Source organism: Chiloscyllium plagiosum, chromosome 13 (genome assembly GCF_004010195.1).
Source record: "Chiloscyllium plagiosum isolate BGI_BamShark_2017 chromosome 13, ASM401019v2, whole genome shotgun sequence".
Lineage (NCBI taxonomy): Eukaryota > Metazoa > Chordata > Chondrichthyes > Orectolobiformes > Hemiscylliidae > Chiloscyllium > Chiloscyllium plagiosum.
The window spans coordinates 36,555,350-36,580,934 of NC_057722.1; the positions used below are offsets into that span (position 1 = coordinate 36,555,350).

The window sequence follows — 25,585 nt, forward strand, 5'->3', positions numbered from 1 at the left end:
GTGTAGCCTTGAATATTCATTTCCCAGGCCCTGTCCACTTGAAGCCACGTCTCAGTTATCCCCACAATATCGTATCTACCAATTTCCAAAAGAGCTTCAAGCTCATCCATCTTATTTCTAATGTTTTGTGCATTCATGTATAGTATTTTTAATTTGTTACTGCCCTCACCATTCCCATCAACTCCTATTTCACTCAACCTTACAGCATGATCCCTTTTTGAGTTTTCTGTGGCCATTCAGCTGATACCTGCAATAAACAATGGAGAGAAGACATCTAGGCCAAAAATTCGAAATGGTGTGCAACAAATGACACTTGCAGCTGGATTAATATGAGAACTGTAGTGGACAAATTGGTTATTTGGTTAGTGAGATATGTATGTCTCAGCATCACAACAAAAGTAGTTCTGGTCTTCTACAAGGAACAGGATTCTTTGTGCATTGTGAGTGTTGAGACTGTTGCTGAGCACCCTTCCACCAATCATGGCTCTTTCTGCCGTGATATGGGCTATTTGTTCCTATAATGGGAGACATTAAGTGAGGTGAAATGGGGTTGGCTCAGTGGATAGTACTGGTTGGAGGGAATGAAGGTGGTGAGATGGACTGGACGAGTGAGTAGGTGGTATTGAGACCATGGAGGATTTGTGGTGTGGTGTTTGGGAGAGAATGGGAGCAAGCGAGTTACATGCAATTATGAGTGTGCTACAGCCTTGGTGGGAGGTGAGTGTGATGACAGAAATAGAGTGAGCGTGAGGTAGCACAGAGCAGAGTGCAGCACTTACACTAGCAAACCGGAGAATGTCGCTGACTTCTTGCAGGACTGCTTGCCATTCCTCAAACTACAGATACAGCATGCACCCCAGCGACAACCTTGAACCTGCTTGGGTCTGGTGGTGTGGCCTCCTCTCCTGTCCTCTTGGGAAGTGACTGCCCTCATTTAGGCAACTCCACATCCCGGTCAAAGAATTACAGTGCCATTCTCCATTGTCAAGCATTATTGGAAAGCCTATCCTTCAATAAGCAGAATAGCTCTGGTAAGTCAACGGTTGTCTGGGTGTACAGCAGCTTTTTAAAGATGGACTGGGTGTCAGGCTCTAATCTTTTGGTGGCAATCTGGTGAGTGATAAAGTCTTCTGGGAATGGCAGGTGGAAGGATGGGGCTAAAATTGGGCAAGAGAGGCATCATTGGAGCACGGTAGGTAATAAAATGAGGCGAGTTTAATAAGATGCTGAGAAAATCACTTCATGAAACCAGATTATACTGACACATAGCCAGAAAGCAATTTAGCCCTTTGATTTTAAACTCTCTGCACTCAAATATAAAACTGAAGACCCAATAAATTTCATTAATTTTTATATTGTGACGATAGATAGTTCAGATCATTTTCAAAGTTATTGAAAGGAAACTGAATGAATCTCATTGCCAATTATACTTGTGCCAGGGCTTTTACATGGTGTCCTGATGGAAATGTCTTTAATGTGACTTTAAATGTTTATGCATCCAGACACCTGGTAAAAATATGGGCTCTCTGTTGGCAAACAAAGTTGTAGTGAGTTTCTTGATATAAGTAACAAAGACTTAAGTAATCTGAAAACTATTACTAGAAGACTCTATGATAGTGAAAAAGGCATTGTTATGCTTTCCTTTATTGGTCAGAGTACGGAGTACAGGAGTTGGGGGGGGGGGTCATGTTGCGTCTACAGTATACAGGACATTGGTTAGGCCACTTTTGGAATAATACATGCAATTCTGGTCTCCTTCCTATCAGAAGGATGTTGTGAAACTTGAAAGGGTTCAGAAAAGATTTACAAGGATGTTGCCAGGGTTGGAGGATTTGAACTATAGGGAGATGCTGTTTTCCCTGAGGCGTCGGAGGCTGAGGGGTGACCTTATAGATGTTTGTAAAATCATGAGGGGCATGGATAGGATAAATAGAGAAAGTCTCTTCTCTCGAGGGCATAGGTTTAGGGTGAGAAGGGAAAGATATAAAAGAGACCTAAGGGGCAACTTTTTCATGCACAGGTGGTACGTGAATGGAATGAGTTGCCAGAAGAAGTGGTGGAGGCTAGTACAATTGCAATATTTAAAATACATCTGGATGGGTATATGAATAGGAAGGGATTGGAGGGATATGGGCTGGGTGCTGGCATGTGGGACTAGATTGGGTTGGGATATCTGGTCGGGATTGACAAGTTGGACCGAAGGGTCTGTTTCCGTGCTGTACATCTCTAGACTCTATGACTCTAAGTGTCTTGAAATCAGCCCACATCACAAAGTACAACAGTGACTTCAACTTCAACAGACAAAGCTGCAGTAGTACTGGCTTTTGCCTGAATGCTCTTACCAATGCTCTTTTTTATAGTGCCACTCAGTGACTGCCAGAGAAGACCATGATGTCAGACTATGCTGGTCTGGTCCAGTCGCTGCAAACCAAACACTCTGAAGGAAAGTCAAGCCTTATAGGAAGATGATCAATGCTCCTCTGCTCTGCCAGGCTAAATGCCACATCTTCCACCTCGTCTCATGCTCTATCACTCTCACTACTACATGCAACATCTTCCTTCACACTGTCATCCACTATGAATATGCATCGCCTCAACATTGACTACTTAGTCACTCAGGACACCTCATCAATTTTTCCCACCATCTGCCATGTTGGGATTCGAATCTCTATCCTCAGAATATTAGCCAGAGTTTCTGGATTACTAGATCAGTGAAATTACCACAAAGTCTATACCTCCTTATCAAGATTAGTTAGGATTTGAACTGGGTGTGTAATAACCAATAACAACAATCCACAAGTAACAGTACAGGGACCATTGCTGTATACAATTTGCACTCAATTTTGACTTGAAATACAAACAAAGACCTGCTAATTTCTGTGTTTTGTGCGCAGGGAGGGGAGAGGTGTTATTGGGTATGTATGGGAGGTTTGGGACAGTCAAAACTGAATAAAACTACAGCAAATTACAGAAGGACAGTAAAAAAACAAAGAATCAGCAAATAATTGGCAAGTGGATGTTCAACAAAGATAAATAGGAGATAGTACATGATTTTGATAGAAAGAATAGAGATTTATTATAAATAAACTCATTAACTTTGAAAGTACAAGTCGAGGATGAATAGTAGAGGAAAAAAGAAAAGGATCTTCAAGTACAAGCATAAATACCCTAATCACTAAAAATTGTGCCACAAGTTAACAAGGCCTCAGAAATAGCAAACCAAGCATAAGGCTTTATTGCTAGTGAAATGGAATTGAAAAGTACGGAACTCAACTTGTATCGAACCTTGGACTATAAATGAATACTGAATGCGAGTTTTCTCATTTTATAAGAAGGACAGAGAGACACTGGAGAGGGTGCATAGAGATTTATGAGGATGACAGCACAATTGGGTGGATTCACAAATCAGGAAAAGATTGACATGCTTGGTCTCATCACTTGAACAAAGGCTTAGGGGTGACGCATTAGATATTAAAGATGATAAAAAGTTGTTGATAGAGTGGTTACAGACAGAATGTTTGCTCTTACACTGGATGAGTGTAATCTGAGGCTATTGATAAAAGTTAGTAACTAAGGTATCCAAAATAAATTGCTTTATTCAAAGTGTAGTGAGAACATGGAACTTGCTATGATAAGTGATTAAAGTGAACACTTGCACTTTAGGGAAGTTTGGACAAGCACATGAGAGAACAGAATAAAAGGTTATGATGATAGATTCAGATGAGGAAAGATTGGAAAGAGGGTTGAGTGAAAGATAAATACCAGCATTGACTGGTTGGGTGAAATGGCCTGTTTCTACACCACAGATCCTCTGTAATTTCATGTACTAAACTGAAGTCAATGTACTGGGATAGCTGTGACAAAACAAAGTCATTTTATTTATGAAACTATTGGCATAATTAACAAAAGGCAGCACTGATTGAAAATATTAGAAATCAACTGATTTACTGTTCCTCTAAAGTAATTAAATTTTTCATAATACCCCTAGAATGGTTCACTTGGTTAATTTTATAACATTTTAAGATAATTAAAACAGAACAAAATATCAATGCCATGGGTATAAAGTTTCAACTCCTTTTGCAATTAATTGTAACATTTTAAAATAATAAAAGGAATAAAGCATCAAAGAGGCCAACAGACAAATAAAAACTTCATTCAAAACCAATTTCCAATTCTTCCTATCATTTTACACAGTTGAATCAATCTCAAGAATTTTACCAACATTTGGTTAAGAGCACATTTACAAGGTCTACTGCAATAACATTATACCAGCTACATTACATTACCAATCTGAATTTTCAATAAAAACTAGTTATCTCAGATTACTGCAATTTGAATTATTTGAGTGGTGTCCAAAAGTTACATTGTAAATAAATATCTTGGAGTTTATTTCTGCCTCAGGTATTCAAAATATTAAGACAATATCTAATTTGTGTTAATTTCTCCACAAATTTTAAATGCAAGTGGCACACTCTAGCTTTTCCCTTTAAAATATCTCATGAGTGCATGTAATTTTAGGCATTTGTACAGCTCACTTCATGATAGTATTTCAATCTTTCTAGCATTAGCTACCTATCACTGTTAACTTTAATGCTTCCTTCTCGTCACAATTCCAACACTTCATATTACTCAGAAGTTCCTCAGAGATCTGTGATCTTTCTTTCTTTCATGGGATGTGGATGCCACAGACAAGGCCAGCATTTGTTATCCATCCTTAATTGCCATTGAACTGAGTGGCTTGTTAGGCCATTTCAAAAGTGGTTAAGAGTCAACTACATGTATACAGGCCAGGTAAGGTTTCCTTCCCTGAATGATGTTATTGAACTAGATTAACAATAGATGATAAGTTTCATGATTAAATTACTGAGAGTAGCTTTATATTTGAGAATTAGATATTTTGGAAAAAGCAAACTGTTATGACATACCTCTGGAGCAGATAGGAAGTAATGAATTCAAGTAATTAAATTCAAATCACCTGCCCTTTGGGAGTTAAACCCTGTCCCCAGGCCATTAGCCTGGGCCGCTGGATTACTTGTCAAATTGCAACGCCACTGTGTCATTGTCTCACTTAAACTGAAAATTATTCACTTCCATACAACATTAACTAAAAGTCGAACAGAAGTTGGAAGCATACCTTCCTTTCAATGGTGAATGCAATATACAGAACCCAATCTATGGGTGATGCATGGGCAGGAATAAAATGTGAGAACTTCCTTTAACTGTTGTGCCTAGGTTTACTCACTGAGTAATGGTGAAAGTAATATAATCTGTAACTTTTTGCTTTTATAATCATTTATAATCTTTGAATGTAGGCAATAATATTTTAGATGCATATATATGTGCCATGAAATTGCATGAGGTGGGAATACCTTGTTAAATTGTAACTTGTGACAAAAGTCAGGCAAAATGAAGGAATTATAGGTCAGGTTTTGTACATATTACCAATCCACTAAATGAGTGCTATGGATGAGCAGGTTGTTACAGAAATTTATAATTTTTGGCCTTATTTTCATTTCCATTGATTGGATAGTATCTGTAAGGTGACTGTAATGCTTGGAATGAGGCCAGTCAGGTGAACCCAAAAGAATAAGTTCTCTGATTGGGGGTGTTATAGAGTCATGGAGTAATACAGCATGGAAACAGACCCTTCAGCCCAACCTGGCCCATTCTGAATGTGGTACCCACTCAGTTAGTTCCAACTGCCCACATTTGTTCCATATCCCTCTAAACCTTTCCCATCCACATACCTACCGAAATTTTTAAAAAATGTTGCTACTGTATCTGCCTCAAATTATTCTCTGGCAGCCAATTCTATATGTGCATCACGCTCTGCGTGAAGAAGTTGTCCCTCAGGTCCTTCTTAAATCTTTCCTCTCTCACCTTAAACCTACGCCCTCTAGTTTTCAACGTCCAACCCTGGGGAAAAATAAATTATATACATTCATCCTATCTATGCCTCTCATGATTTTATACACTTCAATAAAGTCACCCCTCACTCTTCTAAGTTCCAAGGAATAAAGTCCTATAACTCAGGTCTGCAAGTCCTGGCAATATCCGTGTAAATTTTCTTTGCCCACTTTCCAGTTTAATTATGTCTTTTCTACAAAAGGGTGACCAAAATTGTAAACAATACCCCAACTGCAGCCTCACCTATGACTTATCCAACTGTAACATAATGTCTCAACTCCTATACTCAATGCCTCGCCCGAAGAAAGCCAGCAGGTTAAATCTACTTTTGATGCCACTTTCAAAGAACTATGTACTTGTACTCCTAGGTCCCTCTGTTCCACCACAGTCCTCAGGACCTTACCATTTATTGTATAAGTCCTACATCGGTTTGACTTTACAAAGTGCAACACCTCACATTTATCTGTACTGAATTGCATTTGCCAATCCTTAGCCCAGTTTTCCATCTGATTAAGATCCCTCTGTAATTTTGGATAATCTTCCTTACTATCAAAGATACCTCCTAATTTTGCATCATCTGCAAACTTACTGTCAACCTGCTTCAATCAGGGAGTCCTGGATGACAGACATAAACAGTAGTGTCAGGGGCTCTATTCACTCTAGGAGCCAGCTCTGAGCAAAGCAAGGTCAGTGTCATCCACTATGCATGTAAGAATAAAGGGTGACTTGGTGACAGGATACTGGCCTTTGTGGACTTATTTCAGTGGTGATGAGGATGGGATTAGTGATGTGAGCATGATAAAGTACCTACTGGCTGAGCTCATCAAACCAGTCCAGTTTGCAGAAAAGGGCTGCACCAGTTGTATTAATTGTGAAGTCCAACAGGTCGGTTGTCCTTCCTGAGGATTTTAAACAAACGGTAAATCGCTCCTCGCAGCTGGACGAATACCCAGTTCCTTGCATTGAGCATTCATACGCAAAGCTGGCAGGAGTGGGTGGAAGCTGTTCTTCACAAAGCTAGACATGAGATATGCATACCCACAATTGCAACTGATAAGGATTCCCAGAGGAATGCTACAATTAATACCCATAAGGGTTTGTATCAACACACGAGACTGCCTTTTGGTGTATCTTCAGCCTGTGCCATTTTCCAGCGGATGATGAAGAACATTTTACGAAGTCTACTGCAGGTCACCATTTATCTGGAGGATGTGCTAATAACTGTGAACACCAAAAAAGAGCATTTAGAGGACTTGGACATACTGCTGAAATGTTTCTTCCAGACAGATGTATGCCTTAGAAGGGAAATATGGATGTTCCAGGAATCCCAAGAGAGCTACTCGATCTACATAGTTGACAAGACCAGGTTACACCCATTGGAAAGTGTCCCAGCTCCCACATCTGTACTGGAGCTTAGATCTTTCTTTAGATTATTATTATGGAAAATTTATAGGTAACCTGCCCTCCATTCTGTCACCCTTATATCTCCTCTTGAAAGGGTCAGCTTTAGAAATGGTTTTGTAGCCAAGATGTAGCCTTTAGGAAAGTGAAGAAGCAGCTATCTTCCTTTAATACTTTGATCCCAAGCAAGATATGGTGCTGACATGTGATACCTCCCTGTACGATATTGGGGTAGTGTTGCCTCACTGGTGGCCCAATGGAGAGGAACACCCATCGCTTCAGATCAAATTCAGTGGTTCAAATGCTGAGTGCATATGATTAGAAGTTGGAACACTGTCCGGGAGGACAATTAGCAAAAGTGGATGCCTTGAGCCGCCTCCTACTGGCGGATTCACCACCAGTGGTGCTGTCACTAGAAGTGTGTATTCTGGTTTTAAATATTCTGTTCAGACTGTGAACATAAAAAGATCCCATCTGTCAAAATTAAAACAGCTGGTGGTGATGGGGGAAACAAAAGGGCCATTACAACCAGAAACATTTCTGGACCTGGCAAGACGAGATCGCCATATTATTATGAGCAAGAATGATTTTTCCAAGAAAAAGTCACTGCCAGATACTGGCTGAACTCCAAGGTCATCCAGAGGATTCCAAAATAAAGATGTTGGTGAGAATGATGGCCAGAATTGGATGTCGACATAGCTGCATTGGTGGGGCAGTGCCCAGAGTGTCAACAAGGACAAACATTAATGCCAGCAACTCCCCAACGTTCATGGGACTGGCCAGGTAAACCGTGGACTCAGTTACACTTCAACTATGCGAGTCCTTTCATAGGCTCTATGTTCTTAGTCATTGTGGATGCTTCTTTAAAATGTTTGGATATGCATACAGTTCATTCGGCAAAGACAGGGACAACGATTGAAAAGCTGCGAGCATCTTTTCCAATATATGGACTCCCAGACCATATGGTCACAGACAATGTGCTATCATTTATCAGTAGCGAATTCTCGTATTTCCTAAACTCAAATGACATTTGGCATATAAGAACAGCTTAATATCATCCATTGTCCAATGGTCTGGCAAGAAGAGCAGTCAAAGCTTTGAAGGCAGGCTTAAAGAAACAGCCTACAGCTTCACTCAATACAAAACTGTCCCAGATCCTGTTTGATTAGATCCATCCTTCAAGCAACTATGGACAGCTCCAGCAGAATTGCTAATGGGGAAAAGGCTCCATACCAGGTTAAAGTTAAACCTCCCGGACCCTGGGGGGGGGGGGGGGGGGGTGGTAGAAGCAGCAGGTATGCCAATGCCAGACACAAAACACCTCTAAGTGAGAGAGGTAATTTACTTCAGGATTCGGAGTTTGGTGTTGAAACTACGGGAATGGCCCTGCACGTGTAAGGAGCATGACTGATACGATGTCAGGTCGTATGTTGTACAAAGTTTGGGTATGAGAGGCTATACTGAACAAGCATCCAGATGACATGAAAGCTGCAACTGCACAAACAACACAGGAGCAAAACATACCCGGCTCCTCAGAACATCTGGCAAGGAGTTCATTCCTGAAGAAGGGCTTATGTCCGAAACGTCGATTCTCCTGTTCCCTGGATGCTGCCTGACCTGCTGCGCTTTTCCAGCAACACATTTTCAGCTGTGAGTTCTCCCCCTCCACCTAACTTCGAAGAAACCTTTAAGGACAAGATGGACACAGCAGATATTGCAACTTTGATGCCGCTACCACCTGAAAATGAATAATTTCAGCCTAGATGCTTGACGTGCAAGAAGCGGTCTACAATTCAGTACATATTGCCAGTATCCAAGTTAGAGGTGGAGGAAATGGACTTGTACAAAAACACCTCAGGGAAACGAGAGGAAAAGAGTTGGCCTACTTCCCAGGACTTCGAGGGGGAGGCATGCTCTGATTGGAACAAGGTCAGCCAGATGGACCTCATAGAATGAGTTCCCTGATTTGGGCTGATAACACCCTGGTCTAATTAGAGAGTCCTGGCTGACAGATATAAACAGGAGTGTTAGGGGTTCTGTTCACTTTAGGAGCCGGCTCTGATTTGGCAGGTCAGCATCACATACTATGCAAATATAAATATGGGGTGATTTGGTAATGGGATATCAGCTTTCCTTGAGTTATCTCAGTGACCTCAAAGCAAATCAGAAAATGAGAATGTACAGAAAATTCAAATGTGTCTGAAGAAAAGCTCATTTAGAGAGAAAACTTTATTAAAATGTCGTCTCAGGTCTTTCAAAGCACTTTGAAAACAATTAACTAATTCAAAATGAAGTGCTTCCTTGGGCTGAGTTAATATTGTCCCCAGACAGGTTTGGTGGTAAGGAGGGTGGTAAGTGAGGACTCTGCCAAACTCTCTTTTGGCAATACATTCTAGGATCAACTTATATTGTATGCTCAGATACTTGAGGGGAAGTTTGAGCTTATGACTTTGTGACTTTTATTCACAGAAACAAGCTGAAAGGTTGCAACTTAAATAAGGGTATTTGTGATTTGGATTTTAGGGACCAGGTCAAATAAGTGCATCCACAGTTACACCCTCATATGATGTTGAAAGAAAATGGGTAATCCTGATTTATTCATATCTACATAGGAACACTTCAATATACTTTTGGATCTAATGTGGATCTGATAAGATTCAGATAGTTTTCATAAAATGAGTAATTAAGAAAAGAGTTACTAAGTAAGTTAGTGTAAGAGGATCAAAGAGTACTGAAACTGCACAAATGGACCTGGGTTTAGCTGGAGATTGAGGATTAATACAGATATTTCAGCGTTTTACAGATATTATCGAATACACCAGTTAATGCTGATTGGCAGTGAACTGCTAAGCTCTGTTTACGTTTTAGTTTTAAATTGGTCAGGCCTTTCCCCTGGGAAATGAACCAATGAATGGTTATCTCCTATTTTGTTGAGTTGAAACAGGTACAGTGGAGGTACGTGTTCTTTCTGCCTGCAAAGAATAGGGCGCTGTGTACTAAAATGTGTAGTAGGTACACCACGCTGCAAGCCTAATTGACAATCCTAAATTGGTTAGAAGCATAATTCTTCACACACTTACAATTACCCAGGAAATGATGGCTAATTGTAGAGTCACACATAGTATTGATTATTGTCTTGTTAGTTTTGCAAGTGTGGGCTGGTTGGGTGCAGTCAGTACCTTAATTGTTTTGAACAGCCAAAGGGATATGCTGTTTGATACGATCTGCCAGTCAATGTAATATGCAGCCTACATACTTGACATCACACTGGCCCTGAAATTCAGAAACCACATTACTCATTTTGGTTAATAGGCAGAATTTATTTTTGGCTTGATGGCAGCATCCTATAAGTGGTGAACAGACTGCATAGTAGCATTGTGAAATATCTAGCTTCCCTATTTCTAAAACTATACACACATTACCATTTTTTAAAGTTCATCAAATAAGTGATAGCCATTCACAAGTTCATTTCTCAGGACAACGCCCTGGCTGATCAGAGTTAATCTGCCTAGGTTAAAACTTAAACTAAGCCTGGGTAGTTAATTGACTGTCAGCATTAATTGATACATTTTCCATGGTAACATCTCTACAAATCAGAGTCCACTTGGCAACCAATCAGCATTCTCTTCTTATGCAGTATAAATGTTGGTTCTCTTCTTGCTTTGGTATTGTTGCAAATTGTCCAACTGATTGCAAGGTGAAAAGCTTTGAAAAAAAAGTGTTTTTTCAACAGTATTCAAGTTCTGTACTACCAAGCTACTATTAAATTTAAAATGATTGAGGGATGCAATTTGCCTGGTGTAGAGAAGTACTTAATCTAGTTGAGGAATACAGAACAATGGGACACTGTCTTCAAAACAGAGCTAAGTCATTCTAGACTGAAATCAGGAATATCTTTTCAGACATAGGATATTGGAAATCTAGAACTGACTACCCAAAAGGCTATGGTGTAGGGCCAATCAAAATTTTTAATTTCAAGTTCGATAATTAAGGATGCAAGAGGATACATAGTATAGGTAGGTAAGTGGAGTTGAAATACAGATCAGTCATGATTTAATTGAATGATAGATCAGACTTGAAGGGATGAATGGCCTTTTCCTGTTCCCTGTGTTCCTATCTAAATCAGCTGGGTGTGAGCAGGGTGAAAGCAATCGTCATCGCAAGGTGTCATTCTGGATTCATCCCAGTTTTCAGGTTACCTTTCATTTTCAAGCCATAGGTGATCTGCCAGGTCAAAATGCATTTTCCATATAAGCAGCTCACTGATTAAGAGGTCACAAGTTAGGCTGCAGATTTTCAAGGGCCTGAAGTAGTTTAAAGAGAGGATGTAATTGTTAGTGGACAAAACAAGTAAACAATACCGAACTTTTAGAAAAAATTACTAGGGGCACGTGGAGTTGCACAAGGTCCCAAACGTTTGTTAGACTTTGGAGAATGCTCAGGCTGAGCCTCTCAACTTCACTATCATTAGTCTTTCTTTGAGCCACAGCATATTAATTTTCTGCCTTTTACAAACACTATGGAACAATTCATGACTAGATTCAAAACTAGAATTGGTAAACGAGCATTTCAGACAAAAACTGAAGTTTTGTACCAGATTGGAAAAACTTTTTACATCTTTTTGTAAGCTACTAAAAGTATAATGGTGCTTGCAATGTTTTTGTACAGAGCTTTCCTGCAGTAGGTGGTAATCTTTCAATGTTAGGTAAGAAAAACAGGAATGTGAGTATTCAGGCAGACACAAACAATCATTGGTGGAAGACGTGGGATGGATGCTACTATTAGCAAGGACTCTTGGATTATTCATCTGATTACTCAGCAATCACCCAAAAGCATTGGCTGCAGCATAGTCATCATCTATATTCTGTCATCTCTCAAACAGCAGGGACAGAAGCTTCGTATAACTTAAAAACATTATGCAACTATTGATAAAAATCAACACAGACCTGCATAGATATTTTTTAATCAACCTGTTTAGAGATGTTATTATACATGTCTGGAGCAGGGGGGGAACTGAACCCAAGCCTCCTGGCTAAGAGGTAGAGACACTATCATTGTAGACAAGATCTGCATAATGTGTTATTGTTCGTTACAAACAAGTTGAATAGTAGTTGTGTGATTCCTGAAGAAAGCCAACTATGTTGCTTGAAAGAGCCTGATAGGTGATGTGAGTACAATTGATGATATCCTAGATTTTGGTTATTCCTGAAATCTGTAAAATACAGAGCCCCGTCCTGGTCCTTTTGGATATCTACAGGAAAGTGATGAATATATTAGCTGTATCAATTGTCTGTTTAATATAAGATTGTAGACTGATTGAACATAGGGACAGAAGAGGACCAATCAGCCCATTGAACCTGCCTCAGCGTTCTAGTCATGGCCGATCATCTCCTCAATGCCATTCTCATAAACTATTTCCAAATCCTTTAATGCTTAGTCTCCAAGACAATTATCAATTTCTGTCCTGAACCTGATGAACTACACTTGAGTTTCTACAGCTCTCTGAGGTTGGGAATTCCAAAGATTCACCACCCTCTGAGTAAAGAAATTCCTTCTCATCTCAGCCCTAAATGGCCTGCCTGTAATCCTTAAAGATATCTCCTGGTTCAAGAATTATTAGCTCAGAGAAACATCCTGTCTACAACCACCTCGTCACGCCTTTTATGAATGTTATGTTGAATGAGACCACCTCTTTTTCTTCAAAACTCTGGAGAATACAGATCCAGTTTCCTCAATTTCTCCTCATAAGGGAATCCCAGGAAAGAATCTGCTAAGCCACTGTTGCACTTATTCTATGGCAAGAATACTCTGCGGGAGGAGACCAAAACTGTGCACAATACTCTAAAACTTACTGAGCCTCTATACCACTTCAGAAAATCATCATTACTTCTGTAGTCAAAGGTAATCAAAGAGGGAAGGAGGAGGAAGGATCTGTGATAGGATACAAGTGATTGTAATCAAATGATGAATGGGATGCTAGTACAAAGCAAAAGGGGATGGTAATGGTGCACATAAAGAAACAAATGGTATATCTAGACAGGTGTAAAAGTGAACAGCTCTGTCAGAAAAAAATACAGCAGTGGTTGTGATCTGAAATTGTTGAGCTCAGTTTTGAGTTTGGAAGGACGTAAAATGTCTAATTGAAAGCTAAGATGTAATTTTGTGAGCTAAAACAGACCTTTACTGAAATAGTTCAAAGTAAAAACGGGTGGAGAACTAAATATGAGCCACAATATGAATAATATGTGCCACACTTGCAGACTGCGTAGAGGTTTTCCACAAAGTAGTTATCCCATCTATGTTTGGTTTCCCTCATGCAAAGCACACTGCAAATGCAACACACTAAGTTGGAAGAATAAATAAATAAATGGCTATTTCCAATTTCCACAGTAATATGTTTTTGTATCAATGAGTACTTACCCTGTACTTACCAATTCTGACTTTAGACAAACTCAAACTTGTATGCAATATTAATCATTGCTCATGCCTCATAAATCTCTATGTTGATTTGAAAGACTGTGCTGAATTTGGACAAAGTTTTTATTTGCCTCTTGCAATGTATTACATTATATTCATGTTGATATTCTCAGTGCTGCAAGTAAAAACTAAGGAAGATTGATGCAAAGCTTTTTAAAAACATGTTGATTACGTACTATTTTGTATAGAAGATAAATTGTGTTAATACCAAAGCAGGCACCAGAATTGGCTGATACTATACATACTATAATTTGCACCCAGATCAAAATATTCTGTTGCTGTACATCAGATGATAAGAGTCAGAGTAGTCATGTCAAATTAGAGAAAATTAGGGCAATATATTGTAGAACTGGGTTACCACTATTTAAGAAAAAAATATACAACATACACATATAGACATTGAAGGCAAAAATTCTAATTTATCGTGGAAACTGTCCCAATCTTAACAGATATATTATGTTACAATGATTGACATTTTGTGAATTACTTCCCTTGGGGATTTTCTATTCCGCTGCTATAGCTTGGGCCTCATCCTCATTTACATACATAAGTGGGGCTTCTGCTAAAGGTATGGCAGTGGGTAAGGGAAGCCCCAAAGAAGTTTGTGGCATTTTATTTTGAAATTAACTTTAATGCTTCTTTAATTCTTACAACTGACTCTATAAACAATGGATAATTCACCTGGTTGTTTGCTCAATTATATAAATACTACAAAACAGTGAATATTACAGATTTCATTATTTAATAGTTTTCTTCTAAATAGGTGGGAAGTCTGCATTGTGAAAATATGCATTATATAACATATTGAGCATTTGTAGAACTGGTGTGTGTTGTAGGGCATGTTTTATGCACTTGAAATTTGATAATTCAGTTTAAGATATAAATGGAGGCAGACTAACAAGAAGAAAAACTGCCATAATCAGTTGCCTTTGTAAATCCATCTTTCTGATGTAAATCTTCAATACCAATAAAAGTTTTCAGTTGTTCCATGAGTCCACGAGTCAATTTAATAAATTTAATACCCACAGCTAGTTTAGTGCACAGTGTAAAATCTAAAACTGGCAGAATTTTCCTCCCAAGGATATCCATGTTCTTCTCAACTTCTTTTACAGTAAGTGACCAAAAGGGTGTTCTAGATTCTAGAAAATATTAAGAAACATATATAGTTTTTCCATCTGATTTTGGAAAGGGCCTTAAAGTACGTAAAATAAAATTACATTGCGTATGTGTATTAAAAAAGATAATTATCATAGAGTCAAACATATTGGTAACAGGCTCTTCGGTCCAACCAGTCCATGCCGAACATAATCCCAAACTAAACTAGTCCCATCTGCCTGTACTTGGTCCATATCCCTCCAAACACTTCTTATTTGCAGACTTATCTAAATGTACTTTATACATTGTAACTGTACCCACATCCACCACTTACTCTGTAAGTTCATTCCACACACGAATCACTCTGTGTAAAACAATGCCCCTCATGTCTTTTTAAAATCTTTCCCCTTTCATTTAGCACACTTAAAAATAAACCCCGAGTTTTAAAATACCCCACCCTAGGGAAAAGACACCTGCCATGCACCTTAGTTATACCCCTCATGATTTTATAAACCTGAATAAGGCCATCCCTCAACCTGCTATGTTCCAGTGAAAAAAGTCCCAGCTTATCCAGCCTCTCGCCTTAACTCAAACCCTACATTCCCGGTTACATCCTAGTAAATCTCTTCTGAACCCTCTCCAGCTTAATAATATCCCTCCTATAATAGGGCGACCACGACTGGACACAACCTCAATGTAATGTCTCAACTCCAAACTCAAAGATCTGAGCAATGAAGGCAAGTCTGCTAAATGCCTTCTTAACCACTCCATCGATATGCGATGCAGACTTCAAAGTATTATGTACCTGAACCCCGGATCTTTCTGTTCTACAACATTACCCAAGGCTCTACTTTTAATTGTATAACAAATGTTTACAATTTTTACCAAATGCAATACCTCACATGTGTCCAAATTAAACTCCAACTGTCAATCTTTAGCCCACTGACCCAACTGATCAAGATCTCTTTGTAATCTTAGATAACCTTTTCATATCCACTCTACCACCAAACTTGGTATCATCTGCAAAATTACTAACCATATTTTCTGTATTCTCATTTATACAAATGACAAAAGTGGACCCAGCACCAATCCCTGTGTAACACTACTGGTCACAGGCCTCCAGTCTGAAAAACAACCTTCCACCACCACTCTCTGTCTCCTGCCATTAAGCCAATTTTGTATCCAATTGGCAAGCTCACCCTGAATCCCATGTGATCTAACTTTACTAATGCAGAAGGAAAACTACCATGCAGAACCTTTTCAAAGGCTTTACTAAAGCCTCAAAAAACTCAATCAAGTTTGTGAGACATGAATTCCCTTGCACAAAACCATGCTCACTATACTTAATAATTCCATATCGCTCCAAATGCATATAAATCTTATCTTTCAGAATCACTTCCCATGTTTCGAGTTGTCTGACCTTTTTATTTTATGGGAAAAATTGGAAATCAACTAAGCTTCTTTAAAACAAGGTGGATTTGCATAGTTTGAAAATCACAGGGCAGCAATTACAGAATTGTTTTTAAAAAAATCACTCAGCCCCTAGAAATGCATATAAAAGCCAAATGAGCCACTTCTTAAGGTTTGCAATTTGGAGACGACTTTAAACTCAAATGATAAGTTAATTCATACCAGGCTTGGTAAGGCAGGATCACCTGTACTCATTTTGGAAATGGCAAAAATGTTTCCTTTAGGTTCATTTCCAAAGAGAGGGCAGAATGATTATCCAGTATCCTGACAAATCTATTTGGAAATCAGTGGTCAGTTAATCAGCCAGTGAACAAACATTCCATTTACTGGGAACATAGAGGGATAAAGCCTTGAATCAGACAGTCAATTTTTAAACAGATGACTGCAGTAGAAACTAAGAATCAGAAAGCTTGTTTTTGCAGTTCAAATTTGCCTAAAGAAAAAGGCAGATGGCAATTTTAATCTAATCCATTAAGTGGAAATTGAATGATATTGGCTTAACTGTCCATTTTATATTTGATATAATTATACTTTCCACTGAAATCAAAGGAGAGTAAAATGAGATGGAGAGGGACTGGACAGGTAAGAAATCTCGCTGATGTAATTCCATCATTTGCCCGCTTGCCAGATTAGGTTAACATTGCTCTGCAGTGTGAAAAATCAGAACGTCTTCTCATAAAAGGGACAAAGTGTATGATTTATTATTTTTCAAGGAGAGAACCAAAAGTTAACAAAAGAATATAAGATTTGTTTCCAACTGTTTCGCTGCAGGTTAATTTAAAGTGACAGTCATACAGCACAGAAACAGACCCTTCGGTCCAACTTGTCCATGAGAATCAAATTTTCAAATAAAACTAGTCCCATTTGTCTGCATTTGGCCCATATCCCTCTAAATCTTTCCTATTCATGTACATGTCCAAATGTTGTAACTGTACCTGCATCAATCACTTCCGCTGGCAGTTCATTCCACCCTCTATGTAAAAATGTTGCCCCTCAGATCCCTTTTAAATCTTTCTCCTCTCACCTTAAAAATATGCCCTCTAATTTTGAAATTTCCTACCCTTGGGAAAAGACCTATGCTGTTTGTCTTATCTATGCCTCTCATGATTTTGTACACCTCTATAAGGTCACTCCTCAACCTTCTATGCTTTAGTGAAAAATGTCCCAGCCTATCCAGCCTCTCCTAACTCAAACCCTCCATTCTCAGTAATACGCTTCTAAATCTTTTCTGCAATTTGTTCAAATTAGTAATTTCCTGCCTGTAGCAGGGCAACCAGACATTTGTAAACTGTTAATTCATATCAAGGTCACTAGACCAGAAACGTTAACTCTGATTTCTGACCACAGATGCTGCCAGACATGCTGAGATTTTCCAGCAATTTCTGTTTAATTCATATCTGGCTTTGTTCTTTTAACTTACATTTTCATCTACTATTGAAAGATTGAAAAAGTACATTCAGGAAGATAAAATATCCAGTTCAGTTCACAACAGGGCCCCATTGTTACAATTCAGGGCACACAATTATATAATAAGCTCTGATATTATAGGATCGAGGCACTGGTCGAAATATAACATAACAAAATTACTTGCAGTGTGATTAGCCTTGTTGCAGTCAGAAGAATATTTAATATAAACCTGAAAACCAATAATTATAAAGATTTTAAAACAATTCATCAGGCTTACTTACCAATGATTTTTATTATCCAAACATTATGAAGGCAATGAAATTAGAATGCAGGAGAATGTCTGCACTAAGTTATAATTGATATTCAAGTACTGAACTTGCTCAATCAATGGATTCATAGAACCGGAAACTAAGGGCCTTCAAGCAGTCCAAATGTGACACATTATTCAACCACAAATCAGTTGTTTTCCAAAGGTGAAAGCTGATCATTGCCAAAATTCACATTTGTACTAAATATATCTCCACCTAACCTCAGCAATACCATGCCTTAAATATTTTGAATACAATCAGAATTTAAGTTAATACCATAATTTTAGCATACACTATATGGGCACGTGTAAAATCACATGCAAAGTTCAATATACTGCTAGTTACTACTTAAGTCTACAATCAGTGTGTGTCCATGCTGTTTTTCTAGTTTTCTCTCTCTGTCTCCTGAATGAAAATAATTTGTCTTCTGAACAATTCTGCAGTTCGATATACAGCTTGAAGTCAGAGTTCAGTGAATCACAGTCAGAATGGGTCACAAATGGATTAAAAGCTAGCAATCTGGTAACAATAGTAGATTCGTGGTGAGAAGGAAAGCGATTCTCATGCCATCATCAAAAGAAAGCATTGAACCTCTCAAACTGAGAACACAAAAGTTAGCATCCAGTTTTCATAACCAGATGCCTTATAGTTAGATATTTATTGAGTCGCCTCTGCATTTAAATGTTTGTGGCACTGGACTAATGAGGGCAATGCTGCCTGTTTGGGAGCACTCAGCAGAAATTTTAAATCATGCACTGTCAGTACATGGTGCAGCGTGGCCTGTCCCTCTTAAACTTTGTACTTATTGGAAAGAAACTGCTGCTGATTGCTTATACTGACATTGGCTGGAAATAAAAGATAGACAAATGAAACAATGGGTAGTCTGCTTCTAGGTTCATAGATCTAGTGCTGGAGGCTTTAATGGTGAAGATTAAAGGAGGTGAGGGATCCTGGGCTATATTTTGGATGAAAACCATAAGTACCAACACCGATACCAGAAGGGAACTATGATTCTATGTTACTATCACACAGTCAGCCGAACATGATCACAATAAGTAGTCATAGAGCCATAGAGTCAGAGAGATGTACAGCATGGAAACAGGCCCTTTGATACGATTCATTCATGCCAAACAGATATCCCAACCCAATCTAGTCCCACTTGCCAGCACCTGGCCCAAAACCCCCAAACCCTTCCAATTCATATATCCATCCAGATGCCTTTTAAATGTTGCAATTGTACTAGCCTCCACCACTTCCTCTGGCAGCTCATTCCATACACGTATCACCCTCTGAGTGAAAAAGTTGCCCCTTAGGTCTCTTTTATATCTTTCCCCTATCACCTTAAACCTATGCCCTCTTGTTCTGGACTCCCCCAACCCAGGGAAAAGACTTTGTCTATTTATCCTATCCATGCCCGTCATGATTTTATAAACCTCTATAAGGTCACCCCTTAGCCTCCAACGCTGCAGGGGAAACAGCTCTAGCCTATTCAACCTCTCCCTATAGCTCAAATCCTCCAATCCTGGCAACATCCTTGTAAATCTTTTCAGAACCCTTTCAAGTTTCACAACATCTTTGTTCAGCAACACTCCCTAGGACCTTACCATTAAGTGTATAAGTCCCAAAATGCAGCACCTCACATTTATCTAAATTAAACTCCATCTGTCACTTCTCAGCCCATTGGCCCATCTGATCAAGATCCTGTTGTAATCTGAGGTAACCTTCTTCACTGTCCATTTGTCTAATTGAAAATTAGCTTCATTGAAGCCTAGGGCTATTCAATTAAAAGGTAGAGAAATAGGAAATGAGGTACCAATTAAAGGAGGCAATGGCCTAGTGGTATTATCGCTGGACTGTTAATCCAGAGACCCAGGTCATGTTCTAGGGACTGGGTTCAAACCCCGCCACAGCAGATGGTGAAATTTGAATTCAATAAATATCTGGAATTATGAATCTAATGATGACCATGAATCCATTGTTGAAAACCCCATCTTGTTCACTAATGTCCTTTAGGGAAGGAAACTGCCATCCTTACCTTGTCTGGACTACATATGACTTCAGACCCACAGCAATGTAGTTGACTCTCAACTGCCCTATGGGCAATAAATGCTGGCCCAGCCAGTGACACCCTCATCTCATGAATGAATAAAACAAAATGGCAGCAGCAACTGACTTAATAGCTGACACTGACACTATAATTAAAGGGATGCCAACCCTGCATGCGTTCCTGTACTCTTTTAAATAACTGCCTGACTACTATGCAGAAGACACTCCTTGCTGACAATTGGCACAACACCCACTCGCTGCTGACTACTGGATGGAAGAACCTGCCCTCAGTCCTGTGTACCAGACAGAAGAATACCCCACTGCCAGTATCTGCTGACTACCAGGTAGAAAAGCCCTACTGCTTACTACTAAGAAAGCAGCAGATTACTAAGCAGAAGATGTATCCTGTTGACTATTGGATAGGTGATCCCTCCCGCCTGCTGACAACTAGGCAGAAGACCTCTCCTGCAAACTACTGAATAGAAGAACTGGAAGGAACTGAACAGAAACTGCTGCAACAATGGCAGATCGGACAGCTCCACAGTTTAGTGATGCCTCACCATATATTCCCCTTAAACTGCAAAGGGAAAAGCAGGAGGTCTGTTCCCCAAAAGTCCAGAAAGCAGACAGTACAAGCTGACCAAGCACGCCTGGTAAGAAATTGCAAAGGTGAGCAGCAGTAGGGTGAGCCAGAGAAAATGTATTCAATACCACATGACCACCTTCTCTCTACCAAGAAGGGTTCACTATTCTGCTTTCCTTTTTGTGGGATATAGGTAAAGCAGTGTTACTTCTGCAACCATAATTGCTTATTCACATCAGTATATAATTGCTTCAGCCAAATTAATAATTGCTTATAAAATAAACTAACACAGGAATTAAAACTATGTGGAAGAAATACATAGTTACTTTTCTTTAGCTAAAATGTGCATACAGGAATGGAAGCCTGCAAATAATGGAAGATGTTACAGACAAACAGATAAGGTGAAAAGAACATCAAGATATGCCAAGCTCAGCACACTTCCCTCATGTCAGCACTGGAACAAGACAAGTCACTTACAAGTCACTTGCAAGAACATTTCAATAAAATTTGCTGCTTCAGAATTTGACTCGGACTGAAATTTATTACATTGTGAGCTCTGTTTCTCACACTTTTTTTGAGCTTTCATGTGGCTATGTGAGAGAAAGTGACCACCCAGTTGTTGGCAAGTGGATCAGCCGCAGCAGCAAATCCCATCAGGTGCGACGTTGCATCTAAAAGTATTTGTGGGCTCCCAACAGGTCCCTATTGAGAAGATATATGGAGGAAGCATTTGTGTACCAAATGGTTGCCACTAAAATAAATGTTGTGTTAATCTTCATGGGAAAACAACAGTATTTCTCCTTCAGTTTATAGGAGAAGTGGTCACTGAGCAATACAGGACAAGACCAACTTGGACCTCTCAGACCTGTATGTACTAACTCTAGCAGAGGAAAAAGCCTGGAGAATGGAATGTCACATTATTCTCTGCACCCTTCATCAGCACAGGTACTCTCATTCATTGCATATGTGCATGTGAGTAGATTCAGGGTCACAAGCTGTCCACGTATGTCACAGAAGCAACCTAGCAACTGGCAGATGCTGTAACAGCTGAGAACACTGGCAGTCAGAAGACAATGGGCGACCAAGTCCATGGTGAGCCCCCTAATTGCCTGCCTCTGCAGTTATCAACAATTGCTGCAACTGAATAAGGAGGTGAGGTAAAATCTAAGAGTGCTGCCAGATGAAATGCACACATGATGAAGGAGCTAGTCAAACCATGAGCTCCAGGAAGAATGTCAAAGTGAAAAGAGATGCAGTGTCCACCATGTCCTTGTCTGTCTCAGGTCAGTAGGAGGTGACAGGATAAAAATGAGTCTTTATTTCACTGATTGTAAAGGCCATTGGACCACACAAATAAGGTGAATGAGATTGTCATAACGTCCCTTCCAAGTCTCTCAAACCTTTCCCCTGTAGTGCGAGGATTTTTCATCATATACTGTCAGTTAATCAGTCTTCTCCACATCCTCATCATCGAATTTGAAGTAGTAATCAATTACATCATTATTCAACATCTCCTTCCTCGGTAGTGCTAGGTTGCACAAAGCATACTATTCAAGATTATGCCTGGAGACTACTGAAGGACTTCACTAGATCAATCTAGGCATATGAATCTCATCTTCAGCAATTCATGTTCTGCTTGACAGTTGCCAGGGCGGTCTCCCTGAGGTAATGGATTACTCCTCTGCTGTGATACATAGGGTTGCTCGCTGGCATGGTAATCAATGTCTTCAATGGGTAGCCCTGGCCCCTATAAATCCATCCCTGAAGTTCTGGAACTGGAGTCTATCTGAGTGTATAGGCGTTATGGCTGTTCCCAGAGGACTCAACACACATCTGAAAGATGCACTTTTGCTGGCAGTAAACAACTGTATATTGATGGAATTTATATTGATATTTATATTATATTGATTAAGTTCATTTACTAATCTGTGAGAGACTTCATGGCTAGGCATATGCAGTTGCTAGTCACCTTGTCCCTGGGGAACCCAGCAACATCGCTGAAGCTAATGAACTTCTCTATCTGACTGTCTGAGGTAGCTCAGGTTTGAATAGAGTCACCAGCCCCCTCAAAATTGGCACTGGTGAATTTCCTTGATACAATGACGGGCTGCCATCAGGGAGATCCCATAAATATCTCCAGTGGATCGTTGGCAAAATAAGGAGGTGCAAAATTCAGATTGACAGTGATCTTTGGAGTCAGTGGCAATGAGTGTCCAAAAACCCCATGATTTCTGAATCATGGTGCATAAATTCATTATTTCCCCACCAAAAACTTCAGGCTGCACTGACACTACTGCTTGAATAGCTGGAGATAGTAAGCTGTGTATAGTAGACTTTCTTATGATTACATGTTGAAGTTACAATCTGGTCAATTGGAATGGTATGGATTCATGCATGGCACATCTGTGCTTTCACCCTTCCCAAAATGAGTGCAATATAGCCCGAGTCAGAAACAACTGAAAGTATGGCCTGTGGTGTTTGTAGCACTGTCTCGAGCAACACTAGCAGCCAAAATAACTTCAAGGAGCAAATAGAAAAATATCAGCCTAATTTAATACATTAAAATAAGTTTGATTTAATTTACATCAATTTTATTTTAAAAATCACCCTACTTCTAAGGAACATTTTGGAAAGTTGTTTTCAAATAGAAAGGGGGCACTGTGACAGAATGCCTGCAATTGCTGTGCCATTTGAGCACTTCAGGCCATTCACATGTTCTGGAGATCCATATGTGCAGGACGTACCTCGAGCTACTCAGACTCAAGTTGAGGGTTTCCAAGTTTAAAGGATAGCTTGATTCACTTCCGACAATAACGAATGCTGAATATTTTCAAAATTATGGGTTCCAAGAGGTGATCACCCTTTTACCCAGATAAAGTTAGGAATTTGTGAACAGCCATTCAGAAGGGTAGGATGAGAAAGACGGAGTAAGAATTCTAAGGAAGAATGGCGGTCTTTGAAGAAGTATAGTCCTAAATCTAGCATAGTAGAGGTATAAAAGGCATTGGAAGAATAAAACAAAGTTAAGGAATGCAGTAGTAACTGAGGATTCAATACTCAAGGAAAGAGTAGGCAGTTCTGCTACCATCATCTTGATTCTTATCCTGTCTCCCAAGTGTTTGGGAGAGGGATGTTACTAAAAGGCTACAGAGCTAGAAGTCATGGTCCACTTGGTATCAACAACATAGAGAAGAAAGTTGAGGTGCTGCAGTTAGCTTAAGAAACTGTGCAGGAAGTTAAAAAGCAGCACTTTACTAGTGCCATACGTTAGCAAAAATAGAAACAGGAGGAAATGGCAATTTAAGGCAATGGCTAGAGACAAGAGTTAAAGATGAAAATATTCAGATTCATGGGAAAGTGGACCAATTCTGTTCAAGGTGGATAGCTTCTACCTGAACAGAGTGACTAGAAATATTGTGGCAGGTTATATAGTGCTGTGGGAAAAGGTTTGAACAAATTCAATGGGAAGTTGGGCAACAAGATATAGCATTAAAAGCAAAACAAATGTATACAGAGGATTGGGCGGGACTTGTTGATGAAGCCTTAGCATTTTCCTCAATGCCTGTAGGGACATCAATTTAATCTGATATTTCTTTGTATTTTCTATGATTCAATCTAATTTTGTATTATTTTTAACTCTGATTTCCCTAGTCCTCTGTACACCCTGTTTTTGCTTTTATTGCTATATTTTGTTTCCCAATTTCCTGTTGAATTTGTTCAAAACTTTTTTTTTAATAAACCTCTTCAGGTACATTACTACACACCTCTGGAACAGTTTAGACTTCAACCTGGGCCTCCTGGTTTAATATTTTCACACAGCACTGTTGAAATTGCTATCGTATTTCTAGTCACTCTGTTAAATAAGGTGGACCATCTGTGTATCATTTTAGGGTATAGAGGATTGGTAGAGACTGAGTTACAAATGATACAGAATTAGGTTGAATCACAAAAAATATTAAGAGATGTTAGGTTAAATTGCTGCTCCTGCAGGCAATCAAGGAAGATGCTAAGGTTTGGTCAACACCAGCAAGAGACCTACAACACTTCGATTCTTGATTCCCAAGGAGATGAAAATTATTGGTAGTATGCAAGGATGTAGAATTGAGAGTGACTCCAGATCAACCCTAATCTTATTGAAGGATGCAGCAGGATCAACGGCCAACTGGCCTACTCCTGTAAAACTAACATAAGATCAACTAAGCAGTGATTCTGTGTATTATTTAGAATATAAAGTTAGGAAATGGAGTTAGGAATAACAGCACAGGGTGTCGACTAATGTAACTGCAGTTAGACTGTACTGTGATGAGCATACTCCTTCTCAAAGGATTGCAGATTATTTAATAAAGTGATTATGAGTTGCCTTGCTAGTTATTCTGTTCAAGTGATACACTTGTAATTCTGGTTTCACAAACTTGAGCATTTGGAGTTTCTTTGAGGGATGACGAGAGTTCCCAAATCGTGGAGAAAGTTAAGGAGCACTGCAGCAATGGTGATCAGAGTATCATAAGATTGTTGGGGAGATTTCACTGGGGTGTTTAATGTAGGGCTAGGGAGGGAGACACTTCTAGCCCTGAAATGGTTAACAACAGCCAAGCGAGCTGCTGCAGGCGACTGCATGACTACCTAGCTGGAGCTTGTAAGGGATGTGCATAATGTTAATTAAATCTTGGAGCCTGTAAATACCAGCCAGTATCAATTGCCCCATCGAAACTCGGGATTAATAAAGAAACCGATCGGAATCTGTAACTATTAGACAAGTGTGAATTGCTCTATCGGAACCTATAACAATTGAGTGTGAATGGCTCTATTTAAGTCTAAAGTTGATAAGTGTAATTGACAATTTAGTTAAACGGAAACTATTGAAAATGGCTAGCCTGTCAGACACATAGTA

The 25,585-nt window shown here is 39.4% G+C and overlaps 1 protein-coding gene across 1 annotated transcript in view; it reads right to left on the reverse strand.

Annotated features, from left to right (window-relative positions):
* LOC122555930 (spermatogenesis-associated protein 16-like) overlaps nucleotides 1-25,585 on the reverse strand; it is a 131,186-nt gene that overhangs the window by 36,997 nt on the left and 68,604 nt on the right. The window contains exon 8 of the mRNA XM_043702210.1: nucleotides 14,812-14,924. Coding sequence (XP_043558145.1) covers nucleotides 14,812-14,924 — 113 coding nt within the window. The remainder of the gene's footprint in view (nucleotides 1-14,811; nucleotides 14,925-25,585) is intronic.